The sequence below is a fragment of the Choristoneura fumiferana genome, chromosome 8 (genome assembly GCF_025370935.1).
Source record: "Choristoneura fumiferana chromosome 8, NRCan_CFum_1, whole genome shotgun sequence".
NCBI lineage: Eukaryota > Metazoa > Arthropoda > Insecta > Lepidoptera > Tortricidae > Choristoneura > Choristoneura fumiferana.
The window spans coordinates 378,116-399,795 of NC_133479.1; the positions used below are offsets into that span (position 1 = coordinate 378,116).

At 42.7% G+C, this 21,680-nt stretch overlaps 1 protein-coding gene across 1 annotated transcript in view; it reads right to left on the reverse strand.

The window, feature by feature from the left end:
- LOC141430082 (low-density lipoprotein receptor-related protein 2-like) overlaps positions 1–21,435 on the reverse strand; it is a 36,937-nt gene extending 15,502 nt beyond the window's left edge. Inside the window, 11 exon segments of the mRNA XM_074090624.1 lie at positions 75–261; positions 720–1,023; positions 1,451–1,710; positions 2,186–3,791; positions 4,291–4,557; positions 5,097–5,323; positions 6,100–6,276; positions 6,836–7,090; positions 8,166–8,332; positions 10,554–10,662; positions 21,310–21,435. Of these exon segments, the coding sequence (XP_073946725.1) occupies positions 75–261; positions 720–1,023; positions 1,451–1,710; positions 2,186–3,791; positions 4,291–4,557; positions 5,097–5,323; positions 6,100–6,276; positions 6,836–7,090; positions 8,166–8,332; positions 10,554–10,662; positions 21,310–21,352 (3,602 nt within the window). The 5' untranslated portion in view covers positions 21,353–21,435.
- Positions 21,436–21,680: the final 245 nt, after the last annotated feature.

Genomic DNA, 21,680 nt, shown 5'->3' on the forward strand with positions numbered 1-21,680 from the left:
AGAATCGGATGTCTCTTTGTGAACGGGCGCTGTATATAGACGCCTCTCAACGTGTTATACCGAAGTCAGCTTACCTGAAGGGCGGTGGTTTGCAAGCGTGAGCAGTGCTCTCGTCGGAGCCGTCGCCGCAGTCGTCGCGTCCGTCGCACACGTAGGCCTGGTACACGCAGCGGCCCGACGCGCACTTGAAGTGGTTGGGCGGACAGGCGGCCGCGCCGCACGTGGCCGGCTCGTCCGACAGGTCCTCGCAGTCCGGGGACCCTGCACACGCCACCGTCATGCTGATTACTTGTTATTTTCAAGTAAAAGGCTTTTTGCATACCGCGTTTTTTAAACGCGCCGACGACGCGCGTTTTTCTCGATACAAACGCGATACGCACACGAGTTATTTGGTTATTTTATGAAAAGAAGAACGCGATGGTGTGTTTAAAAACGGGGTGTGCGGATTGGGAGGTTCACACACACCATTGAATTGCTTCGCAGTTTATGTAGCTTTCTCGTAAAGCGGCAAAGCTCGTGATAAATTTGAAATGAATTTCGCACATTAATTTAGAAAAACTCAGAGGTCCAACAAACCCTGATTTGAACCCATGATCCGCTACTTCAAAGGCCATTGGTAAAACCAATACGCCACCAGGGCTCAGCACGGTAAAATCTATTACCAACTACAAAACTGCTCTTTTCTGCTTTATTTATGTGGGATTGTACGAGTCGCTCACCATCGCAATACCACGTCCTCGGTATACAAATCCCGGAGCTCTGGCACTGGAACTGCTTGTCGGGCGAGCACTGGTGCGGCGCGAGGGAGGGGCAGCCGGCCTCGTCGCTGCCGTCGTTGCAGTCGGGGATGCCGTCGCACTTGTAGGCCTCCTGCACGCACTGCTTGAGGTCGGCGCACTTGAACTGCGAGGCCAGGCACGACACCGGCGGACAGTCCGCCTCGTCCTGCTTGTCGAAACAGTCGTCGTCGCCGTCGCACACCCACGACGCCGGGATGCAGTGCCCCGTGCGAGGACATGTGAACTGACACACAAAACTGATTAGGTGTGGTGAAATAAACTTGAATAACTCACGTTTTAATTAGAGTTTCAAGTTGGTTAGTTAGAAATGTATTTTTTCAAGAATGGGATGAGTAAGAGCAGTTCTGAAATTCCGGGATTTTACAAAATTCCAATGAGAATTCTCAAAAATTATGCCGTGGATTTCATTTTACATTTGTTCATTTTTATCCGAACCCGTGGTAACATCGGGATATAAAGTAGCCTATTTATTATTCCACAGATGTCCATCGATTTACATACCAAATTATATATCTCAATTCATTCAGCCGTTTTAGCATGAAAGAGTAACAAACATAAAGTATACCCACATACTCTCAAGCTTTCGCATTTATAATATTGATAGGATTACTTTTAAGTAGCATTGTATAAGTTCTACATTCTAAACTGACCTGGAAGTAAGCACAAGTCTTCTCCGCGCAATGCGTGCCCTCGTCGGAGCCGTCGCCGCAATCGTTCTCCGAGTCGCACTTCCAGGTGTTGGGCACGCAGCGGCCGTTGTCGCACTGGAACTGCGTGGCCGAGCACGTGGCGTTGACGCAGCCGCTCTCGTCGCTGAAGTCGCCGCAGTCGTTCTCGGAGTCGCACTTGAATGTCGCCGGGATGCAGCGGCCGGACTTGCACATGAATTCGGAAGCGCTGCAGGTTGATTCTGGAAGGTTTCAGGGGTTTGATTAATCGACCATCGGCTGCTTGGCCAACGGTGCCGTAAAATAAATAGGACAATACTAGACAGATACTTGGCTCTTTGGTGTGAAGTGAAGGTCAGTTTAACGTACATTTGTGAATAGCATGAAGCTATTTTCTAATCAGTGGTATGCCAGATCAATTTCAAACAGGACAATATTTCAAATCACCTGTAATGGTTAAGATACCCCGCTACACGGTTATTTAATACTGAGATGGAGTTGAAACTTGAAACTTAATTCCTGTGATAACCCTACCCTGGTGCCGCAGTACAAGAAGTGCCATATTACTGCTCATGTTCATGTATAGGTAAAGCTTTTGTAAGACTTAGTTTGGAATCTTCACTTTTAAGACCTTAAGACTAAGCCCTGACCCTAGACAGAACTGGGATTCAGACAAGGAAGAAGAGAAGACTTGTATGAAATGAGCAAGTCACTCACTGGTGCAGTTCTGTTCCTCGTCGCTGTTGTCGAGGCAGTCGTCGTCGCCGTCGCAGACCCAGCTCTTGGGCACGCAGCGCTGGTTGCCGCAGGTGAAGTCCCAGGCGTTGGGGCAGGCCTGCAGCGGCGGCTCCTTGTTGGGGTCGGGCACGCAGCTCGTGCCGTCCGGCGCCAGCTGCTCGCCGTACGGACACCCGCACTTGACCGTCAGCAGCTCCGTGTTGTTGCGAGGCACGGCGAAGCAGAGCTTCTGGCAGTTCCCGTTGTTCCTCGAGCACGGCTGCATCGGATGGATCTTCTGGATGTCCTTGCTGTAGACTTTGACGCCGTATAATCTGTTGGTTTGAGGCTCGCGCACCATTATGTCCTCCTGCTCGCCGGTCAGTTTGTGGAGTCTCACTATCGCGTCCAGTCTCCAGTCCGTGATGTACATGAACTCTTTGTGGATCACGATAGAGAATGGATGTCTGATGAGCCTCGAGTTGACTGTTTTTACGTCGGTACCGTCTAAATTGGCGTGTTGGACGTGGTCCAGGAGAGCGTCGCACCAGTACACGCGGTCCGCGTCGAAATCTATGGAGAGACCGTTCGGCCAGCCGAGGGTGACGTTCTCGAACACTAGGAGGCCGGTCCCGTCCGTGTTGGCTCGGCTGATGTTGGCCGGTCGGTCCCATTCCGAGAAGAATATGTATCCTTTGTTCGGATGAACGACGATGGCTCTCGGTCTTTTCAGGTCTTTTAACAGAGTTCTTTTGTACGCGACGTTTCTCGTCGATAAAACGTTAAGTGTTCCTTTTCTTGAGTCGATATAATATAAATTCTTCGAGGCCCAGTCGACCGCCAGGCCTTCGACTCCCTCGTTCTGCGAAGCTAATACTATCTCCCTAGCCGTGCCGTTTCTGTGCACTCTATAAATAACATCTTGTAAAACGTCCGAATAATAAATATGTTCATCTCGCGAGTCGAAGTCCAAGCCGACGAACCTCGCCCTCCTCGACACGACCGGCAGGATCGCGTCGCTGAAACCCTCAATAACCGGGTTCAACACTTTTCCCTTAATGAACCTCTGCTGGGAATACATAAGGAACTCCGATACGACATCACAGTTCCTCAAATCAGTCTCTAACCTATAGCCTATATTACAAGCGCAGCGGTACCCGAGCCCGCCGTTCTGGAGCGCGGTCACTATGCACATGTGGGCGCAGCCACCGTTGTCGACCCCGCACGGGCTGTTCACGGAGGTCTGTTTGAGCGAGTGAATGACTGTGACAGCTTTGGGGTCGCGGATGTCCTTCATCTTGAAGATGGCCTGGATGCTGGAGGAGCCCTCGAACTTGTTGACGGAGCTGACGCCCTGCTTGGTGGCGTCGGACCAGTAGACGCGGTCCTCGAAGAGGGCCAGTCTGGAGGGGGAGGGCACCTGCTGGCCCCGCAGCACGAGGAAGCGGTGGCCGCCGTCGTAGTCCACGGTCTCTATGTAGTCGAGCAGCGAGTCGCACCAGAACACTCTGCGCGCGACGCCGTCCACGGCGAGCCCCGACGCCTTGTACGCCGCCTCCGACACTATCGATTTGGCGTGCGTGCCGTCCATATTCGCGCGAATTATCTGGAAGAAACATTAGGGACGATGTTACTTGTAGAACTAAAATAGTTGAATGCGATTGGCTACGATTAGTAAATGAAACGACATTTATCGAATTAGCCTCTCCCTGTAACGACACCTTTAGATTTATAGTCTTAACATATGTAATCTCCTAACACTTATGAAAAACCTTTTCCTCATTTCATTCCAATTCCAACGTATCAATTATCGAACTTTTTTCAATCGTAACCTGCCGTGGATGGATCCATTTACATAAAATATCACAGTGTCATGGTATTACATACAAAGGTCCAAACTATTATACCTACTATAAACTGAATATACTGTCAATGTTTTAGGATCGATCAGAGGCCGTATTATTTAACGCGCGGACGCTCATTGTTGGATTCACTATTTCTCTCTACTTCTCATCCGACACTGTGTGGCAAAAGGAGCCAGAGCGTCAGACAAAGCGGCCGCCGGAATCGAAAGGGCCAACTATACACAGCAGAATCCCACTCACCTGACTGCTATCAGCAACAAACATCAACCCCAGCGTGGGATCCAGCGCGATGTCCGACGGGCTGGTCAGGTTGGAGCCGAGCACGACGGCTTGCCAACGGCCGTCCAGCTCGAACACGTCGATCTTCTGCCCGACGGCGTCGGCCACGTATAGTTTGTCGCCCACCCAGTCCACGGCGAGGGCCACGGGCGCCCACGAGCCGGCCACCGAGATGTCCACGCCGTACGAGGAACTGCCCGCTGGGACGCTCAGCTGCTGCGAGTGGATCTGGAATAGACATGACATTGCTGCGTTCAGCGCAAATGTTTGCGGTATTCCTTTACTATTTCGATTATCTTATCTTTAGCTTTCGAGATTTTTAGAGGAGGTTGTCCTTAATTGTGCACTTTGTTCAGCAGGCAAAACGTTTTGCAGATGATGGTAATGATAATTTTTAGTTTTTTCTCCTTAATGAACTAGGCCTTTTAATCATTTCTTCGTCGTAAATATAAAACAGCAGGTCAGCAGTAGGCACATAACAATTTTATTCATTTGAAACGGAGTTCATGATAAAAATTGGTAAGGAAAACCACAGAACTAATAAAAATAATAGACGTGAAACAGAGGCTTGAGGCTTCTATGTGGTCAATACCAATCGTAATTTATTAAAATCTAAAAAAAACTTAACACGCGAACACAAATTCAATACCTACTTGCAAGCGAATATGTATCGACATAGTTTTTGAAAGAAAACACAAACGATAACATGTCTTTTCCTCTTAATCCTCTTATTAAATCATGCGGGAGTAAAACATAGAGACACCTACCTTCCTAGTTTTAAGATCAGACCAGAAGAGCAAGTTCCTCTTGTAGTGGAAGTCGAGTCCGGCGGCGGCGGTGGCGTTGGCGAGCGTGGCGGGCGCGCGGCCGTGCATGTCCATGCGCAGAATGGCCCTCTCGTAGGCCAGCAGCAGCGCCGGCGCCGCCGCCGCGCTCGCCACGCAGCGGGACCCGTCCACCAGCGTGTACCCGGGCGCGCACGCGCACTTGTAGGCTGAGGGAGTACTTTCATTACTAAGGTTATACACACATCAAAAAAGTCGTGGTCTTTATCCCTAGATTTTTTTTATGTTTTGACTCCATTCTTCTCTTTCCATCTTCAATCTTTTTCACCCAAGAAGCAGATTTGATGAGAAAGCAGACCTTCCATTAGGTAGACCGACGACATAAAAGAGTTGTAGGCATCCGGTGAATTGCAGGAAAACGGAGGGAAAGAGATACGCTGGGCAAAGTAATCGTGGCTGCGGAACATTCGGCAGTGGACAGGCATCGCCTCCGTCCAAAAACTGTTGCGAAAGGATACCAAAACTGAATCATGTACTAGGGTGAAACCTTTCTGCTACTTATATCATGTTGACATACCATGTTTTTGTCAAGGAAATTATAGTGAAATTGATTATTAAAAGGTAACACATCGTGGTACATGCATCAATTTCTTCGATTGTACAAGAAGCTGACGGCCAAGGGTGACACTATTTACCGGCCATACAATACCGAAATGAAAATACCGACCTGATTCGTGTACACGCCCATAGAACTCTTGTCAATTCGACACCAGTTTGTATTGGCGTGTACACGAAATACCGGGTGGGTATTAATTGTGCCGGTAAATAATGTGACCCACGACCTACCTACAAGACTGAAGAGGTACTAGAAGTAGAGAAGCTGAATTGCAGATGGCAAGTTGTTTTCATTGCTGCGTTATAAGGAGTCCTTTGATCTGGAGTGGATGTTTTCCGGTTGATCATAACCCATATTGGCATTTCTTACATCCAGGGGTGTTGACGCAAAGCTGGTGGCAGAAGCCCCACTCCTGGCACTCGTCGCGGTCGCCGCAGGTGCGGTTGTCGGCTGCCAGCGCCAGGCCGGCGGCGCACGCGCACACGCCGCCCGCCGGCGACGCCACGCACTTGTACTCGCAGCCCAGCGCCGGGCACGACGCCGTCGCTGGAAATACAAAACATGTAAAAAGGGTCCACACAGACGAACAATAAACTGATCCGATTGGGGTTCGGTTTTTCCTTTTGAAAATGACGGTCTCGGGAACACATTGGAAAATTTCGTTTGCATGCCGCCAAAGTTTGGCTTGGTATGTAGAGAGCACGCATCACCACAGAATAAGTAATGGCACAAGTAGCATCACGGATCGGTGAGGAGCCACGTTCAATTCCTGGAGCCCAGCTTTATCTTTTCTGATTTTTCAAAGTGTTTTAGTAGTCTACTACTCCAGACCTACTACCGGACAATCCAGACCTGACTACAAATCAAAAGGGTTCAATCCCCGGTTGGGGTAAATAGATGCCGCCTCTGTTTGTTTTGTCTGAATAAATTGAGACTAAATTGTATTTTTGTGTGTCATAATTATTTTTTTACGAGTGGTGATTATACTGAACGGCAAAAAATCTGACCCTCAAATGCGTGCAATAATAGGTAGTTTTATATGTAGAGCGGACCAAATGGTGTGCCGTTGAATATCTGATAAATAATGAAGTGTGGGTCCACTGACAGCAAGCCTTGTCCTCATCGGCGTTGTCCTCGCAGTCCCGCTTGCCGTCGCAGAGCTGCGAGCGCGCGATGCACTTGTGGTGTCCGCCGGCGGCGCCGCGCGGGCACAGGTACTTGTTGTCGGGGCAGGCGATGGCCGTGCAGTTGGCCTCGTCGGAGCCGTCGCGGCAGTCCGCGTACCCGTCGCAGTGGAACGTCGCCGGGATGCACAGCGCGTTGCTGCACCGGAACTGACCGATGTGGCACGGGGGGAAGCCTGCAACACAACATAATACATGTTCAACAATAGTACATTAAGGGCGTGGGCCGCGTGCGTGTCGCAGAGCGCGCGTTCAAAGAAAAGACGGTCGCATTGCCGGCCAGCGGCCTGCAAGGTTGTATGAAATCTCTTTGCAGGCCGCGAGCAGGCTGGCAGGCGATACTTCTCGGCCTATTATTTGTAACACAACGTCAATATTTCATGTCATGTTTGAGAAAAAACATAAATTACAAGACAGGGCTCCGTTTCTACCAGAGATGTGCGAGGATGCGTAGTGAGGAATGCTTTTTTCATGAACCAATAGAAACGCTTCATTTACCCATCCTCGCTCCGCTCAGTTGTTTCCACCAGAGCGATGCTGTGCGAGGATACTTTGGGGGCTTTGTTTTTTTTATTCGACTGGATGGAAAACGAGCCAGAGGATCTCCTGATGGTAAGAAATCACCACCGCCCATAGACACCTGCAACACCAGGGGGATTGCAGATGCGTTAGCAACCTAGAGGCCTAAGATGATGGGGATGTTCAGTAGTAGGCGTCTTCTGGCTGACAATGAAAATACTAATTACCAACTTATAGACACCATGTAGTAAATTGGTTCATAACTGGAGGATGATGAGGGCCGCTGGGTCGCTAAATTAGCAGATAGCACAGCAGATAATAATGGTATTCACGGGTTCACGGTGGATGCAGGCCGCTTCCAACCGAAGCAACAGGAGGTCTATGGGGGAGCCCTATGTCCAACGGCTGATGATAATGAATAATGGTTAGTTAACACTTACTAAAAATCCAGAGAACTCATGTTGATCATCAAGAGAAGAAAGGAAGCCAATCTAGGAGATGTATTAAGGCATGAGCGTTATCATTTACTTCAGACAATAATGATGGGAAAATAGAGGGGAAAAGACACGTCGGAAGAAGAAAGAAATCGTGGCTCCGAAACATCAGAGAGTGGACCGGTATCGCCAGTGAGGAAGAACTGTTTTCTCTGACGAGAGATAAGGAGCGATATGCGGAGCTGACAGCCAACCTCCAGTAGTGGAGAGGCACCGCAAGAAGAAGAAGAACACTTACTACAATGCGCCTCGTCCGAGTTGTCGCCGCAGTCGTTCTCGTGGTTGCACTTGGCCGACGCGTTGACGCACTTGTTGCCGGACTCGCAGCGGAACTCGTCGAGTCGACAGCGCGTGCTGTTCGTCGGACAGCCATCCTCGTCCTTGCCGGTCCTACAGTCTACGTATCTGGAGACAGAAGTTAAGATTGAGGGCCGGAAGAAATGTAAAAGATATGTAGTGGAAATGGTGAGATGAGCCGTATAGCATAGCGCATTGGTTTGACCAATACGTTTGATATCGAAATACAAGCTGAGACATGCACAGAAAAACCAGAAAAAGAGACCAGCGCTGGGCATCGAACCCAGGTCGTAAAAGTAACAAATTTGGAGTTGAAATAAAAAATACAAAAGACTCCAAAAACCAATCACAATACGTTTGAGTTTTTCGGGATATTTGTGCGATATTACAGTTCTTTGATGAAGGAAAACATCCCGATGAAAACTGCACCTGTAAAGTAATTCAATCGTGCGTGTTATGTTTTCAATCTGCACCCAATCAACATGATGCTGAGTGTAGCACGTATTTGTGCTTTTCGGCTAGTTTTTGGCACTATTGAGCGTTCTGTATTATACACTTAATTTTCTTTCATTTTATTTACAGATATTATTACACATCGTATTTAATCACTTTTATTGCATGTTTAGTGCCGAATTTTGAATAAATAAATCCTTCTTCAATAACTTCAACATGAACATTTTTTCAAGATTCCCTAATCATGATTGAGAAATGCTCATGGCTGCACTTTTAATCAAAATCAATGAAAAATCTTTACAAGGACGTTTAGTCAAGCTAGTCCAACTTAAATAAATTGTCCCGGAATAATCAGAAGACATCCTGTCCATAAACTTGTCTTGTATTTTGAGACTATCTGTGAGATCCTGTAATTGGCTATGTGTCACTATTTTCATAATCATATTGTTTTATAAGCTGTTGGTTCTCCTTTAAATAAAAAAATATGAGAGGACACGGGACTGTGCAATGTAATAAAAAAAGTGGTTTCCCTGCCACCTCATTCGCGACAATGATGGGTATCATCAAATAAATTATACGAGTACATTACAATATTACTTAAGTCAATTGAAATAGCCAATAACTTGATAACGCCACCCCTCCGAATTAAAGCGATATCCCCTAACAGGCCCAATTCAGTGTCAGGTATAAATGGCATTTTGGAATTTTCCGTAATGCATATCGATTGATGAATTGAATTATAAGCCGAATCGAGCACAATTGAGTCACTTAGCAGTAATTGTGTTTCCGAGGCGGCAGAAATGCTTTGTGTTATACTGATTGCAGCCAGGAACAGTGTCACGTCGAGTTAACGTAACGCTTTTATGTCATGTCGAACAATGTTAAATGTCGTAATTAATAACCACAGCTTTTTATAAAACCGTGGACACAATACTAACGGTATTCGGGGATGGTACGCGAGTTACCGCCGACATAGCTCGAAGAATATGCAAGTTGAAAGGTAACCACATCGCTCGAACAGAACAGATAGACGTTGGGGGAGAAAAGTCCTTGAGTGGCGACTACGAACTGGAAGACTACTAGGTTGACCGACGATATCCTGAGAGTTGCGGGCAACCGGTGGATGCTAAGGGGAAGGCCCTTATTCAACAGTGGACGTTTTCCAACTGGTGATAATAATGATGCGAGAGCTAAGCTGAGTAAGCAAGATCGTGCATAAGTATTTAAATATTTGAGTCACACTACTTGTAATAAAAAAAAAAATGGGACACTTTGGGATCAATTGGCCTAGTCCCTAACTAAGCAAAGCTGTACACACTAGGCAACGGATACACATACTTATATACATAAATACATACTTAAGTACATAATAAACATTCAAGACCCGAGAACAAACATTCGTATTGTTCATACAAATATCTGCCCCGGCCGGGAATCGAACCCGGGACCTTAAGCTTCGTAGGTTCTCTAACCACTTGGCCATTGGGTCGTCAATAAAAAAACAAGAATCGCGTACCAGGAACCTTTTAGTTCCAAATGTTACTCCACATTCTATACATCTACCGAAGAAATCGTCGAGAAGATTCTACCCTGGTACGCGGATCAGCCTCCTATACTCCATTTATTTCAACATTTGAAACTTAACGGTAAAATTTGCACACGTGTTTAATTGAAACAACGGAACTACATATTTAAAATTGTGTAAACTTCAATAGGAAAAACATAATGAATACCGCTAATAAATGTACATGTAGGTATTTTTAGTCCATTTGTGTTCGAAATACCGAAAAACGTGTTACAATTTGACCGTTAATTCAAACCTTACCGGAGTATACTTGGCGTAAGGGCGTAAGGTAAAAGTGTCCAAGTTACATACCCATCACATCTCTTCTCTTTGGGTATGCAGGGTCCCTGCAGAGCAACTTTCCCTGATACGGCCAGCTCCACCCCGCACTGGAAGTCATCCGGCTGGCATTTGCGGTATGCTGAAACAGACATAAGTAACGTAAATACAGATACAGGGATCAACAAAAGAAGAATTCTACAATTCAGGTGCTGATACAGGGCTTGCTCTGTAAATTATTATTAGCTAATACTGATTACATTTTATTTTTTACCAACCAGCAATAACGAAAAACAATTTAAAAGATTACAAATGGCTAACTTTGAAATATTATGTGCAATGCGACCGGCGCGCGGTACCTAGTGATATTTACGAGTATTAGTCCGTCCAAATGCCACCGGATACGTAGCTTCATACTTAAACATACATAAAAAAATACAAACATTGGAACATAGAACCTCCTCCTTTTTTGAAGTCGGTTAAAAAGCGGAATGCGCCATGCCTGTCTACACTACGAAGGTATGTTATTGTGTATAAAGTTCATCATCCCAGCCTATATACGTCCCACTGCTGGGCACAGGCCTCCTCTCAGAACAAGAGGGCTTGGGCCATAGTTCCCTCGCGGGCCCAGTCCGGATTGGGAACTTCGCACGCACCATTGAATCGCTTCGCAGGTGTGTTTAGTTATATAGGATTATTTTGTTACTAACAAAACAATGTTACGGACAATAAGGATCCCCATCATATACATATGTGGTCTGAAATTAATCTGTTTTTTTAATTCTATGCATCTCCTCATATCTGATCACAAGTCGCAAGGACACAGTAACACGAGTAGGTATATCTCCCCATTGCTGAAAATGTTAAAAATTATGTTTGAATGTAAACCGGTTTTTAAACGCGCGATCTGTTTTTGACGGCAGGCTTTAAAGTTGGATAAAAACACGAATGTTCGTAATGGTTTACATAAACGTTTCAAAAGCTTTTCGCGAACGAGAAATATAGACACTCGTAATTTAATAATAATAATAATAAACATCTTTATTTAGTGTGTAGACTATCGTGAACTCCACCCGAATCAATCAATAATTACATGCATCGTCACGTCACACTACCCAATTTCTTTCTCATGTACACCTACGTAACCACCTCTATTTTATTACGTGTTTTATTTTTGATAGCATTAACAGAAAACTGTGAACTCAACAAAATGCAATCTACAGCAAATTACCCGTCACAATTTAAACTAATTAACAGAAACGTAACTTCATTGCCGGCCGAATCTCATTACCGTGCGAGTGCCGGGCGCAGGACTACACAACTACACGGGCGTGTAGTCCGTAGATAATGCGGTTTCCATACAAAGTTAAGTGAAGGCTTTGAGGGTGCCTCAGTGTGCCTTTGTGTCAATACACTATACAGGACGTTTGGATAATACATGCAAACTGCAGTGCATACATATAGGTGGTTGATAAATAAGTCTTTGTAAGGTTTTAGACGACTTTATCATAGCTTATTAGTTTCATGGATAATTTAATGAACTGAAAACCTGAAAGTAGTTCGTTCAGAATCAAGAGTAGAATCGACTAAAATTTAAAGAAGGTTGTGTGTGATGTTAAATCACTCTTTTTCTGTATGATTTTTACAAGATTTTATTTAGTTTCACCTGTCCCGTTGTCGTCTGTCTGTCTGTGATCAAATCTTGCAAGTTAAATTCGAAAAACTTCCAGTAGTTGGATTGACTTGAAATTTGGTATAGTTAGTTATGTAAATTGCGTGACATACAATAATCTGGTGGTGACATCTTGGTAGTCCGGCCAGAATCGTCTCCACAGTCGGAACTCTTCAATGGTTAATGGCATCGACTTGAAATTTGGTATGCAAATGTAGTTTAGGTTACAATAATACAGTCAATAAAAAGTACAGTCATCAAAAAAAAGCTTGTATTAAAAATGTTTTTTTTTTACCAAAAACTTATTTTTTTATGATGACGAAGTAAAGCTATCAAGTAAATAAGATTGAAAATCAGTAAACCGCAAAAAGCTTTTCTTTTGTAGAGACACGACAAAATATAAAGTTTTCACAGGCTTTCGTATGGCGAGTCCTCAGTGCCTGAGTCCGATTCGCACTCGGTCGCCTTTTATTGTTTCATCAACTCATCATTATTTCAAATCATCAACATCGACTCGCTGATGTCGTAAACCTAATAATTGATTCTCGATATTGTAACAGGCCGTGTGCTGTGTATTGTATGTACAGGCAGACACGCCTCATCCGACACGAAACAAACCATTAATCTATGCACAGCTGAACACGGCACAGCTTACAACGATAGAGTCAATTCACTTGGAAAACTTACATAATGTACCCTTTATGTAGGTACCTATCATTCTGAGTGTTGCCTGGCTAAATTCTCCGAAAATACTCTGTCGCTTATATTATTTAATACGAGAGTGAGAGGGACGAACGTAGACTTAATACGAGAGTGAGAGGGACGAACGTAGACTGGAGGTTTCAGTCTTTCTTAATAAGACTGAGTCGTTTCACTAAAAGACTTAACGACTGAACGATTCGAGCTGTTTCTTCAAAGACTAACGCCTGAGTCGTGTATGATATTAAAGCTTCCATCTTAATAATATTTAAGATTCAATGGATAGGACTGTGTGAGCAGATCTGTTAAAAACCTTTAACTACACTAAAGGCTACCCGCTAACCGATTCGTTCAAAAACCTAATAAATGTGAAACCTTTTACCTTTAATAAATAAAAATACGATGTCGTAAAATGAACTTAAAATTCACAATAGCGATTATTCAAATTTCTCAGTAATTGAGGTCTATTTAACGGCAGCCGAACCCTAAAGGTTAAAAATACCTCGTTAATTGAAAGCAACAGCCTCGGAACATGCCCGTTGAATAACAATTCATTTTCATTTACCGTATTTCTGAATTAAGCTGGTTTTTCCTTAAACCGTCCTCTTCAAGAATTGATGGAATTGGTTTCATCATTTCGCCAAACTAAAAATTCGTTTAAGGTTTTTTGAACTAAGTATTTAAACAACCAACATCTTGTTTTCCCGTCAAGTGTTGAAAGGTTTGCCGGAGGAGTATCATTTAAAGGATGTCTTTTATAAACATATTCTAAAGATTTTTACAAAGTTTTTTGCTAAACGAAAAAAGATTATTACGAAAATGAAGGAGATGAAAGCTAATAATTAGCCGATTAGTGTTAACTGGCGGTTAGGTGTGATGCCGTCTCTATTGGTTTTGTTCGAATATACGGAGACGGCATCACATTTAACCGTCGGTTAACGCTAATCAATGGATGGTGAAACAGCCCCTTAAGCTACCACTTCCACAGAAATTAAAATATTAGTATGAAATAAAAAATAATTTACACCCGGCTTAAAAAACTTAAAAAACAAAACAAAAAAGGAAAACAAGCCAATCGTTCAAAGGTTAACTGGAAGAGATCCCTTCAAGGGATAAGTTCGCATTTGTAAATCTTATTATCCTGTGTTTTGTTATTTTCATGTGTTTTTATGTACAATAAAGAGTTTTACAATACAATACAAGCCTAAAACTCTGTTGTGTAGCTTAAACTTCAACATAAACTTTAACAGTCAGGGGGGGCTACTAGGAAACTCGAAATTGTTTTTTAATATTGTTTTTTTACTTATGTAGTTAGAATTGTAACGTATTATTCTTAGTCCGATTATTTTTGTCTGTTTAACATTTATCTCTGTTTCCAAAATGACTACGCCGTTTAGCTCTAAGTACTCCACCGGCGGACGACTCATACCACGGTCATACTTCGGGAGCAAATAATACTCATTTGCTCTGAAACGGAATAGTAAATGTTTGCTAACTAACTGTTATTCACTTAACGCTGTAATGCATGCGGTTTCCTTTGAACCAACCAATTCAACTCCTAGTTTTAATTATACGCAATTTTTGCAGGGAAATCAGATTTTAGAACTAATAATAAATTACGTAGATGCTTTTTCTTTTAGAGAATCGTTTAATTCAGTATTGTCGTTAAAGTTTGAGATGGAGCTAAAAATTGAATGAAAATATGTCACCTTTGTTTTTAGAAGTTATTTAAACTCAGACAATCGAATTAGCCACAGACAATTTTCTCAAGATTTTCCTTAACTTGATATTCTATAATACTAACAGAAACAAATATTTTTTGTCCATTTATAAGTCAATTTAGCGGTTTACGGCGACATTGTCTATTGTAAAATTTTATCACTCTCACTTGTCTTTATTGCTACAATATGATAGCTAACCTTTCCTGATTCGTAAAAATGTCTATATTGTCACCTATTTATTTTGTCCACATTCATAAATCGACAATTTCTTTACTGGGTGGATAAAAGTTGAACCATGTTAAGCGGTAGTTAATTAAACTACTGACTGGAAAAAGTTCCGTTGTCACAGGAAAATTTAGCATACAGCATATTATGTCGGTAGCACTGAAAAATTGCATTACTTTTACTACCAGTGTTAATGTTTCCAACTTTTTTCTTAAATGGTCCATAGTGTTAAATCGTCACAGTGCTAAATGTCGTCAACCCTATATGGTCCGTAGTGCTAACTCGTCCTCATTCCTATTTGGTCTACAGTATTGTCTCATACATATTCCTATTCCTCTATATCGTTTATTCGTCCAATTTCCATTATGTCATCAACTTACTCAGTTATTTAAAAGCAACAGAATAAGACTAATTCTGACTTCAAAATATTAAATAAATATTTTTCAACCCTTATGTAAGGTGAGTTTCCACATGCATAGGTAAGTTATCTACCAAAAAAAAGAAAGACCACGTTCCAATAATACATGCAACGCCTTTCAGGTCTAGATTAAATGCAAATTCAGACCAAACACTAGCTTCTACTATTTTTATGCTCAACTTTGGTCACACAAAGAACTAAAGGCCAGCATGGTAGAGCTCCCGCTGGCCATGTTACCGCCTGCTTCCTTCCCTTGAAGGAAAGTTCGACGGGTCATATTGTCTGGTCGGGTATAGGGTATGTGCAGGGCGCAAAATTGAGTCAATCCTTCGGAATCGCCGGCTTTGGCTCGACGCGAGCGCCGGCTCTCTTGTCAAAGGATTTGCACCTCTAATACATGCGGAACTAAATAAGGATCTATTCTACGAGACTACTTATGCCACAAAATGAGGGTAGTAGCTTATCGTTGTCATAGAAATGGAAGGCTGTTTGCGTATCGAGATTTGCGCAAGAATCTTGGCGGAAAGACAAAATTCATTTTATAATTCGCTTAAATATGAAAACGAGCCTATCGTACTCAGGGCCTGTTTCACCACTTGTCGACTAACTTTAAGTGTCAGATAAAAGTAATGCCATCTTTTTTTTTTATTCGACTGGATGGCAAACGAGCAAGTGGGTCTCCTGATGGCAAGAGATCACCACCACCCATAAACATCTGCAACACCAGGGTTATTGCAGACGCGTCTTACTCTCCACGCCGAAACACAACAGTGCAAGCACTGCTGCTTCACGGCAGGTCTTTGTTTATTCGGACAAAACAAACAGAGACGGCATCACTTAAAGTTAGTCGACAAGTGGTGAAACAGGCCCTTAGTATTATAAAGGAAGTTTGAGCGAACAGTGATGCAGTTGGTTACAAAAATGCTTGCAATTTATACTACTATCTACTAGCATGCTATAAAAGAATTGGCTATTGCCGGTCAAAATTCATAACTTTTGGTGGATTTATATTGTTAATAAGTGACCCAGGAAACATTGCCACGGCACCAGGCTACACTTAAAAGTTGATTGACCCATTTATGTCTTGTAATATGTCTCATTATGTCTCATATAACCTATGTGACCGAGTTTCAAAGCCATTTCCTATAAGACACAAGAAAATTTCCTTGTAATGTGCAAGAAACCGAAAGGCGACAGCATCGTAACCAGCAACGAATTCGCGAATGAATATTAATTGAAAGTGAGTAACCAAATTGGCGTGAAAGAAACGAGAAATTGAAACGGCTGTGACAAAGAAAACGCTAATTAATATTTTCGGCAAAGCGCACACCGCAGGTTGCCCGGCGACATTAATATCAAACGGGATGTCTAAATGGATTCCCGTCGCACAAAAACAAAAGTGTATTACTTCGCGGCAGATGAAGTCGTTTCCTCCCAACAAATAGAACGTCGAAAACATCAGACGCAAATCTCCCGCCGCGGGACCAATGCAATCCCCGGGAATGGAATTGTTGAGGCGATGGATAGGCCGATACATCTTTAATTCGACCTCAATTGCTTCTCGCTTCGTAAACAAAAGAACAAACAACTCCGACAAACCGTCCACCTTTTCAATCCGCCAACTCCGAGCGGTATGAAGAGCTATAATTGCACTCTATTAAAACTCCGGCTGTCCACGACCAAGTTCGCCGCGATATAGGAGCTGAAGTTTCGCGATATTTCAACTGGAAAAATGCACGTGTAAGAGCTTTTTATTGAGAATAATTGGCAGGCGCGCAGGTGAAATAAATCTAACTTTCTTATGAAATATGTCACTTTATGGGATGGTAAATTCGAGTCGTTATTGCAAAGAAATCGAGTTACGACGCCGTTCTGCGTTTGTGAATGATAACGTCGGCATTTGAGTGATACCCGCTGATGTTTCCTCTCCGGAAAGTTATTCAGGAATACTGCCTTTGTTTTCGGTGTAAATTTAAACATTACTCCACACTCCCATTAGAATTTGGGAACAAACTTCGTGCCTCGCGGCTCCGTCTGAGAACTTCGGGGACAACAGATTTACATCGAAACGAAACATCACGTTACGAACGGTAAAAAAACGGATAAGTGCGAGGTAAATTTTGTACTGAGGGTTCTGTACAATTGTGAAAGCAAGCAAAAGCAAAAGTCGATGTTTGGAGTTTGTTTCTTGCCTGTATAGTGTATAGTTCTTACGTAATGGGAAATAGCCTTGGTTTCGTTGTTATATGAAAACGTAATGTTTCCTAAAAGTTGTATCTTTTAGAGGCATACATTTAGGTTTTTTTTTTCAAAGCTCCAAGGGATTCCAGACATGAGCGAGTATTTGATATTAATTTCAACTTCAACGTGATGGATTATACGAGGTTTATGCCATTATTGTTTCTTCCTATTCGCGATTCTGCACAAAATAAATTCCACACAGCTGAATTTGATCACATGCGTAATGCTTCACAGTCATTATTTCTACGCAATCTTGTTTCTTCTTATTCGCGATTCTGCAATATGAATTCCACACAACTGAATTTAATCACATACGTAATGATATTCAGTCATTATTTCTACGCAATCTTGTTTCTTCCTATTCGCAATTCTGCACAATATGAATTCCACACAACTGAATTTAATCACAGGCGTTATACTACACGATTCTGTAATTATTTTTTAAAAATCTCATACATAACGGGAATCGAACCCGGACAAAATTGGGGCGAGAAAAAAAATTTTTTTTTTTTATTTCAATCGTCCCTGTTTTATTATTATTTTTTATTTAGGCTGCTGCTGCCTTCGGGAAGCTTCGTCTCAAGGTGTTCCGTTCACATAACTTAAAGCTCGCGACCATGATAATTTTTACCGCGGAAAAGCGACTCACGCAGTCTGTTTTTTTTTATTTATAAACGCGACTAGGAAAACAAGATATATAGAAAATAGATAGAATAAAAGATAAAGATATATCGTGAAGTATAACGCATGTGAGTAAATTAAGTTGTGTGGAATTCATATTGTGCAGAATCGCGAATAGGAAGAAACAAGAATGCGTAGAAATAATGACTGTGAATCATTACGTATGTGATTAAATTCAGTTGTGTGGAATTCATATTGTCCAGAATCGCGAATAGGAAGAAACAAGACTGCGTAGAAATAAGACTGTGAAGCATTACGCATGTGATCAAATTCAGCTGTGTGGAATTTATTTTGTGCAGAATCGCGAATAGGAAGAAACAATAATGCATAACCTCGTATAATCCAACGTGATATTCCCACACGCTCCCAAGAAAAATTGTCTTTAGACGACAACGTAGAGATACTACAAGCCCTAAAAACACAATCAACAGCGTAAAACTTGTCTACCTCTTGACTTATTGAGTATCTTCGTGAAGCCAAATATACTGCGAAACATACCCGGGCAGCTCTGCTGTTGCTGTTACTGAACGAGTGTTTCAAAGAGCACGCTAGAGTAGACTTGCCAGTTGTGTCGAGGTTTCTTTTCAAAATCGTATATTTTAGTGTCGATTTTGTCTTAACATGGCTAGGTAAAGACGATCACGTAAGGCAGCCAACCAAGCTGACTCCAGCCGCAGAACTTTTAACACGATGCCAATACAGCCTCCGACCTGGGTTTGAACGCGGTGGGTAACTTTATAAGCGTTGTGATTGATTGATTCGATTTAGAATGTTTAGAGGTTTAACTGGATTATGAAACTTAGTGGGGCTCGAGATGGAAACTTATAATGACGTTGAGTGTACTTGAATCGGCTTTTTCGGCACAGCGCAACTAGGCGGAAGGTTTCGATGGTTAACATTGTAGAAATACCGCGGACTAAATTGTATAGAATAATGCTTCTGTTGGAAATTCGAAAACGTCTTAACGTTCAACAGCTTTATATATTTACAATGTTTACATTTGAATTACCATATAATTAGGTCATTACATAAATAAGATTACTTATAAGCAATGTTATTAAGGAACAATTGAGGTTACACTAAACTATCCTAAAAATAAATTAACTATTTTATTTTGGACGTATATTATATGTACGATATAATTATGTATGTATTCGTAGATGTATTGCTGTTACGTTTACATTTTCTGATCTACTTTTGATGCACACCTGTTGTAAACTAGTCCTTCCTTTTTCTGTAAAAGGTTGCCTGGAAGAGATCGCTCTTAAGCGATAAGGCCGCCTATTGCTCACCTTGTAATTTTAATAATTTGTTTTCTGTATCGCTTACTATGTTGGTGTACAATAAAGAGTCTTTTGTATTGTATTGTATTGTACTATATATACAGTTCCCCAAGTCTTGTCCCTGAGGAAGAGTGCCCATAAGGCTGGCTGCATTTCCGCGCTGGATCGTGATTCCAATACGTTGGGTGAGAAATGCACCAGCCTATGGTCATTGGTAATTTCGAATATATTAATTCGTATTAAGATTATTCAAGTTGACAGATCATAAATAGTACGCTAGGTTTTAGTAAAAATACCTTTGTTTAAGTGAAGGGTCCACGGAAAGAACATAGTCACCTTTTCTGAAAATTGAGATTTTAATCAAAAAATGTAGAGCTCGCAAAGTACTATAATTTGCCATTGAATTAAATAATCTGAAAACATTATAAAATATATTTTTTTAACTTTTAAAGAAATGGTCACCGTAGTAATTGTTCGTGATGACTAACTTTCAAACCGCTATAATTCAAAAAGTTGCTTAGGTGACCATGTTCTATCCGTGGTCCCTTCAAGTAGACTTTACTCATACTTATTTAGACTAGACTTAGGTATTAGGTACTGTTAGGGACTGAGGTAAAAAAAAATACATGTAAACAATTTATAAATATGAGGTATCACAGAGGTATTTACTTTTTGGAACTTTAATTTTCTGAGAATAAAATAAATATTATTAAATATTAAATATGACAAAACCAACCCAGAATATTTCAGTCAAGTTCAACTGAACACCTTTGTAAATTTTAGTTGAGTTTGACAAATGTTTCAGTAGTTTACTATGTTTCCACGGCAGGTGATACAACGAGCAATGACACAAACCATTATGTTAGCGTCGTAACAAAACGATACTTATCTCTCTCCATCCTAACTGCGTCCTGCGTCTCGTGGTACGGGGTGGGGTGAGAGATGCTATCAGTTAGATGTAAATAATCTGTTTCGACATTATTTATAACGACGACACGTGGCGTGACAGGCAGAGCTTTTTCTTTTATTTCATACATCAATACGATTTACAATTTTGAATGTCACCAAAAAAGGTGTGCACACCGAGTTTTTTAAACGCGCCGTCGACGTGCGTTTGTATGTTTAGTGCTCTATAGAAAGCTGTCAGCTCGCGTTTCCAAACCGCGCGTTGAAGGCACGTTTAATAAACGCAGCGTGCAAAGGTTCCTGATGGTTTAACCTATTCGAGTTATTTAGGTGTACCCATTATACGTTGATCCTCAAAATAAACATTCATAATAAATCTAATGATTACTTATTGACATTTTCTTCACAAAGTATGAAGAAAAGAGGCGAAAATAGTGCGCGCTGGGAGCGGTGACGTCGGATTGTATGCGGAAGGAAGAAGTTTTTCGGATGCGCCGGCCGGGTTTCGCATTCACATCTCCTGCGTAGACGCGCCAAGTATGGCAACTGCACCATGGGGCTCCTGACCAACCAAGTTACTTTGGGACTATCCAACAACCAAGTATGTTATACCAAAAAAACAGCCAGACCACTACACACCGCCACCAGTGGCAGCCACTGGTGGCTTGATGGCCACTTGCGTCAAGTGATCTGACACTGTGGCCGTGTGTGCGCACGAGTCGAACGACAAAACGCAGCCACAAGTAGCGAGCGCGGTCGACTCCCGCAGCTTGTGGCTCGGACGCGGCCACTCAAACGCTCAGTGTGCGCCGATGCTATACAAAATGTATGAAGAAACGCAGCTTGTGGCGGCCACTAGTCGCTCAAGCGTGGCCGCCACTAAGTGGCCAATGTACGGGGGCCCTTACGAGTACAACAGTTATAAAACATAGTGTATACTTACTACAGTCTGCCTCGTCCGTGCCGTCCAAGCAGTCGACGTGCATGTCGCAGCGGTAGTGCGCGGAGTAGCAGTACGTCTTGTTCCACACGTACTGTCCGCACGACAGCTCGTCCTGCGCGCAGTCCGGCGGCGCTGCAGACAACAAACATGTTCAATTAGAGGTCAACAAAACATTTTCTCAAAAATGGTATGAAATGTTTGCCATTACGTCAACAAAAACGTCGTAGAAAGTAACGTATCACCTGGCGGTTCAGCCATCAAACTTCTACTCGTCCAGGATTGCTTACTTAGGTACTGGTCTCTGCAGTAATGTACTATAAAGGGTCTACGCAAGATCTTCAATCATAGAGTGCGACTAAAGTACCACCGCG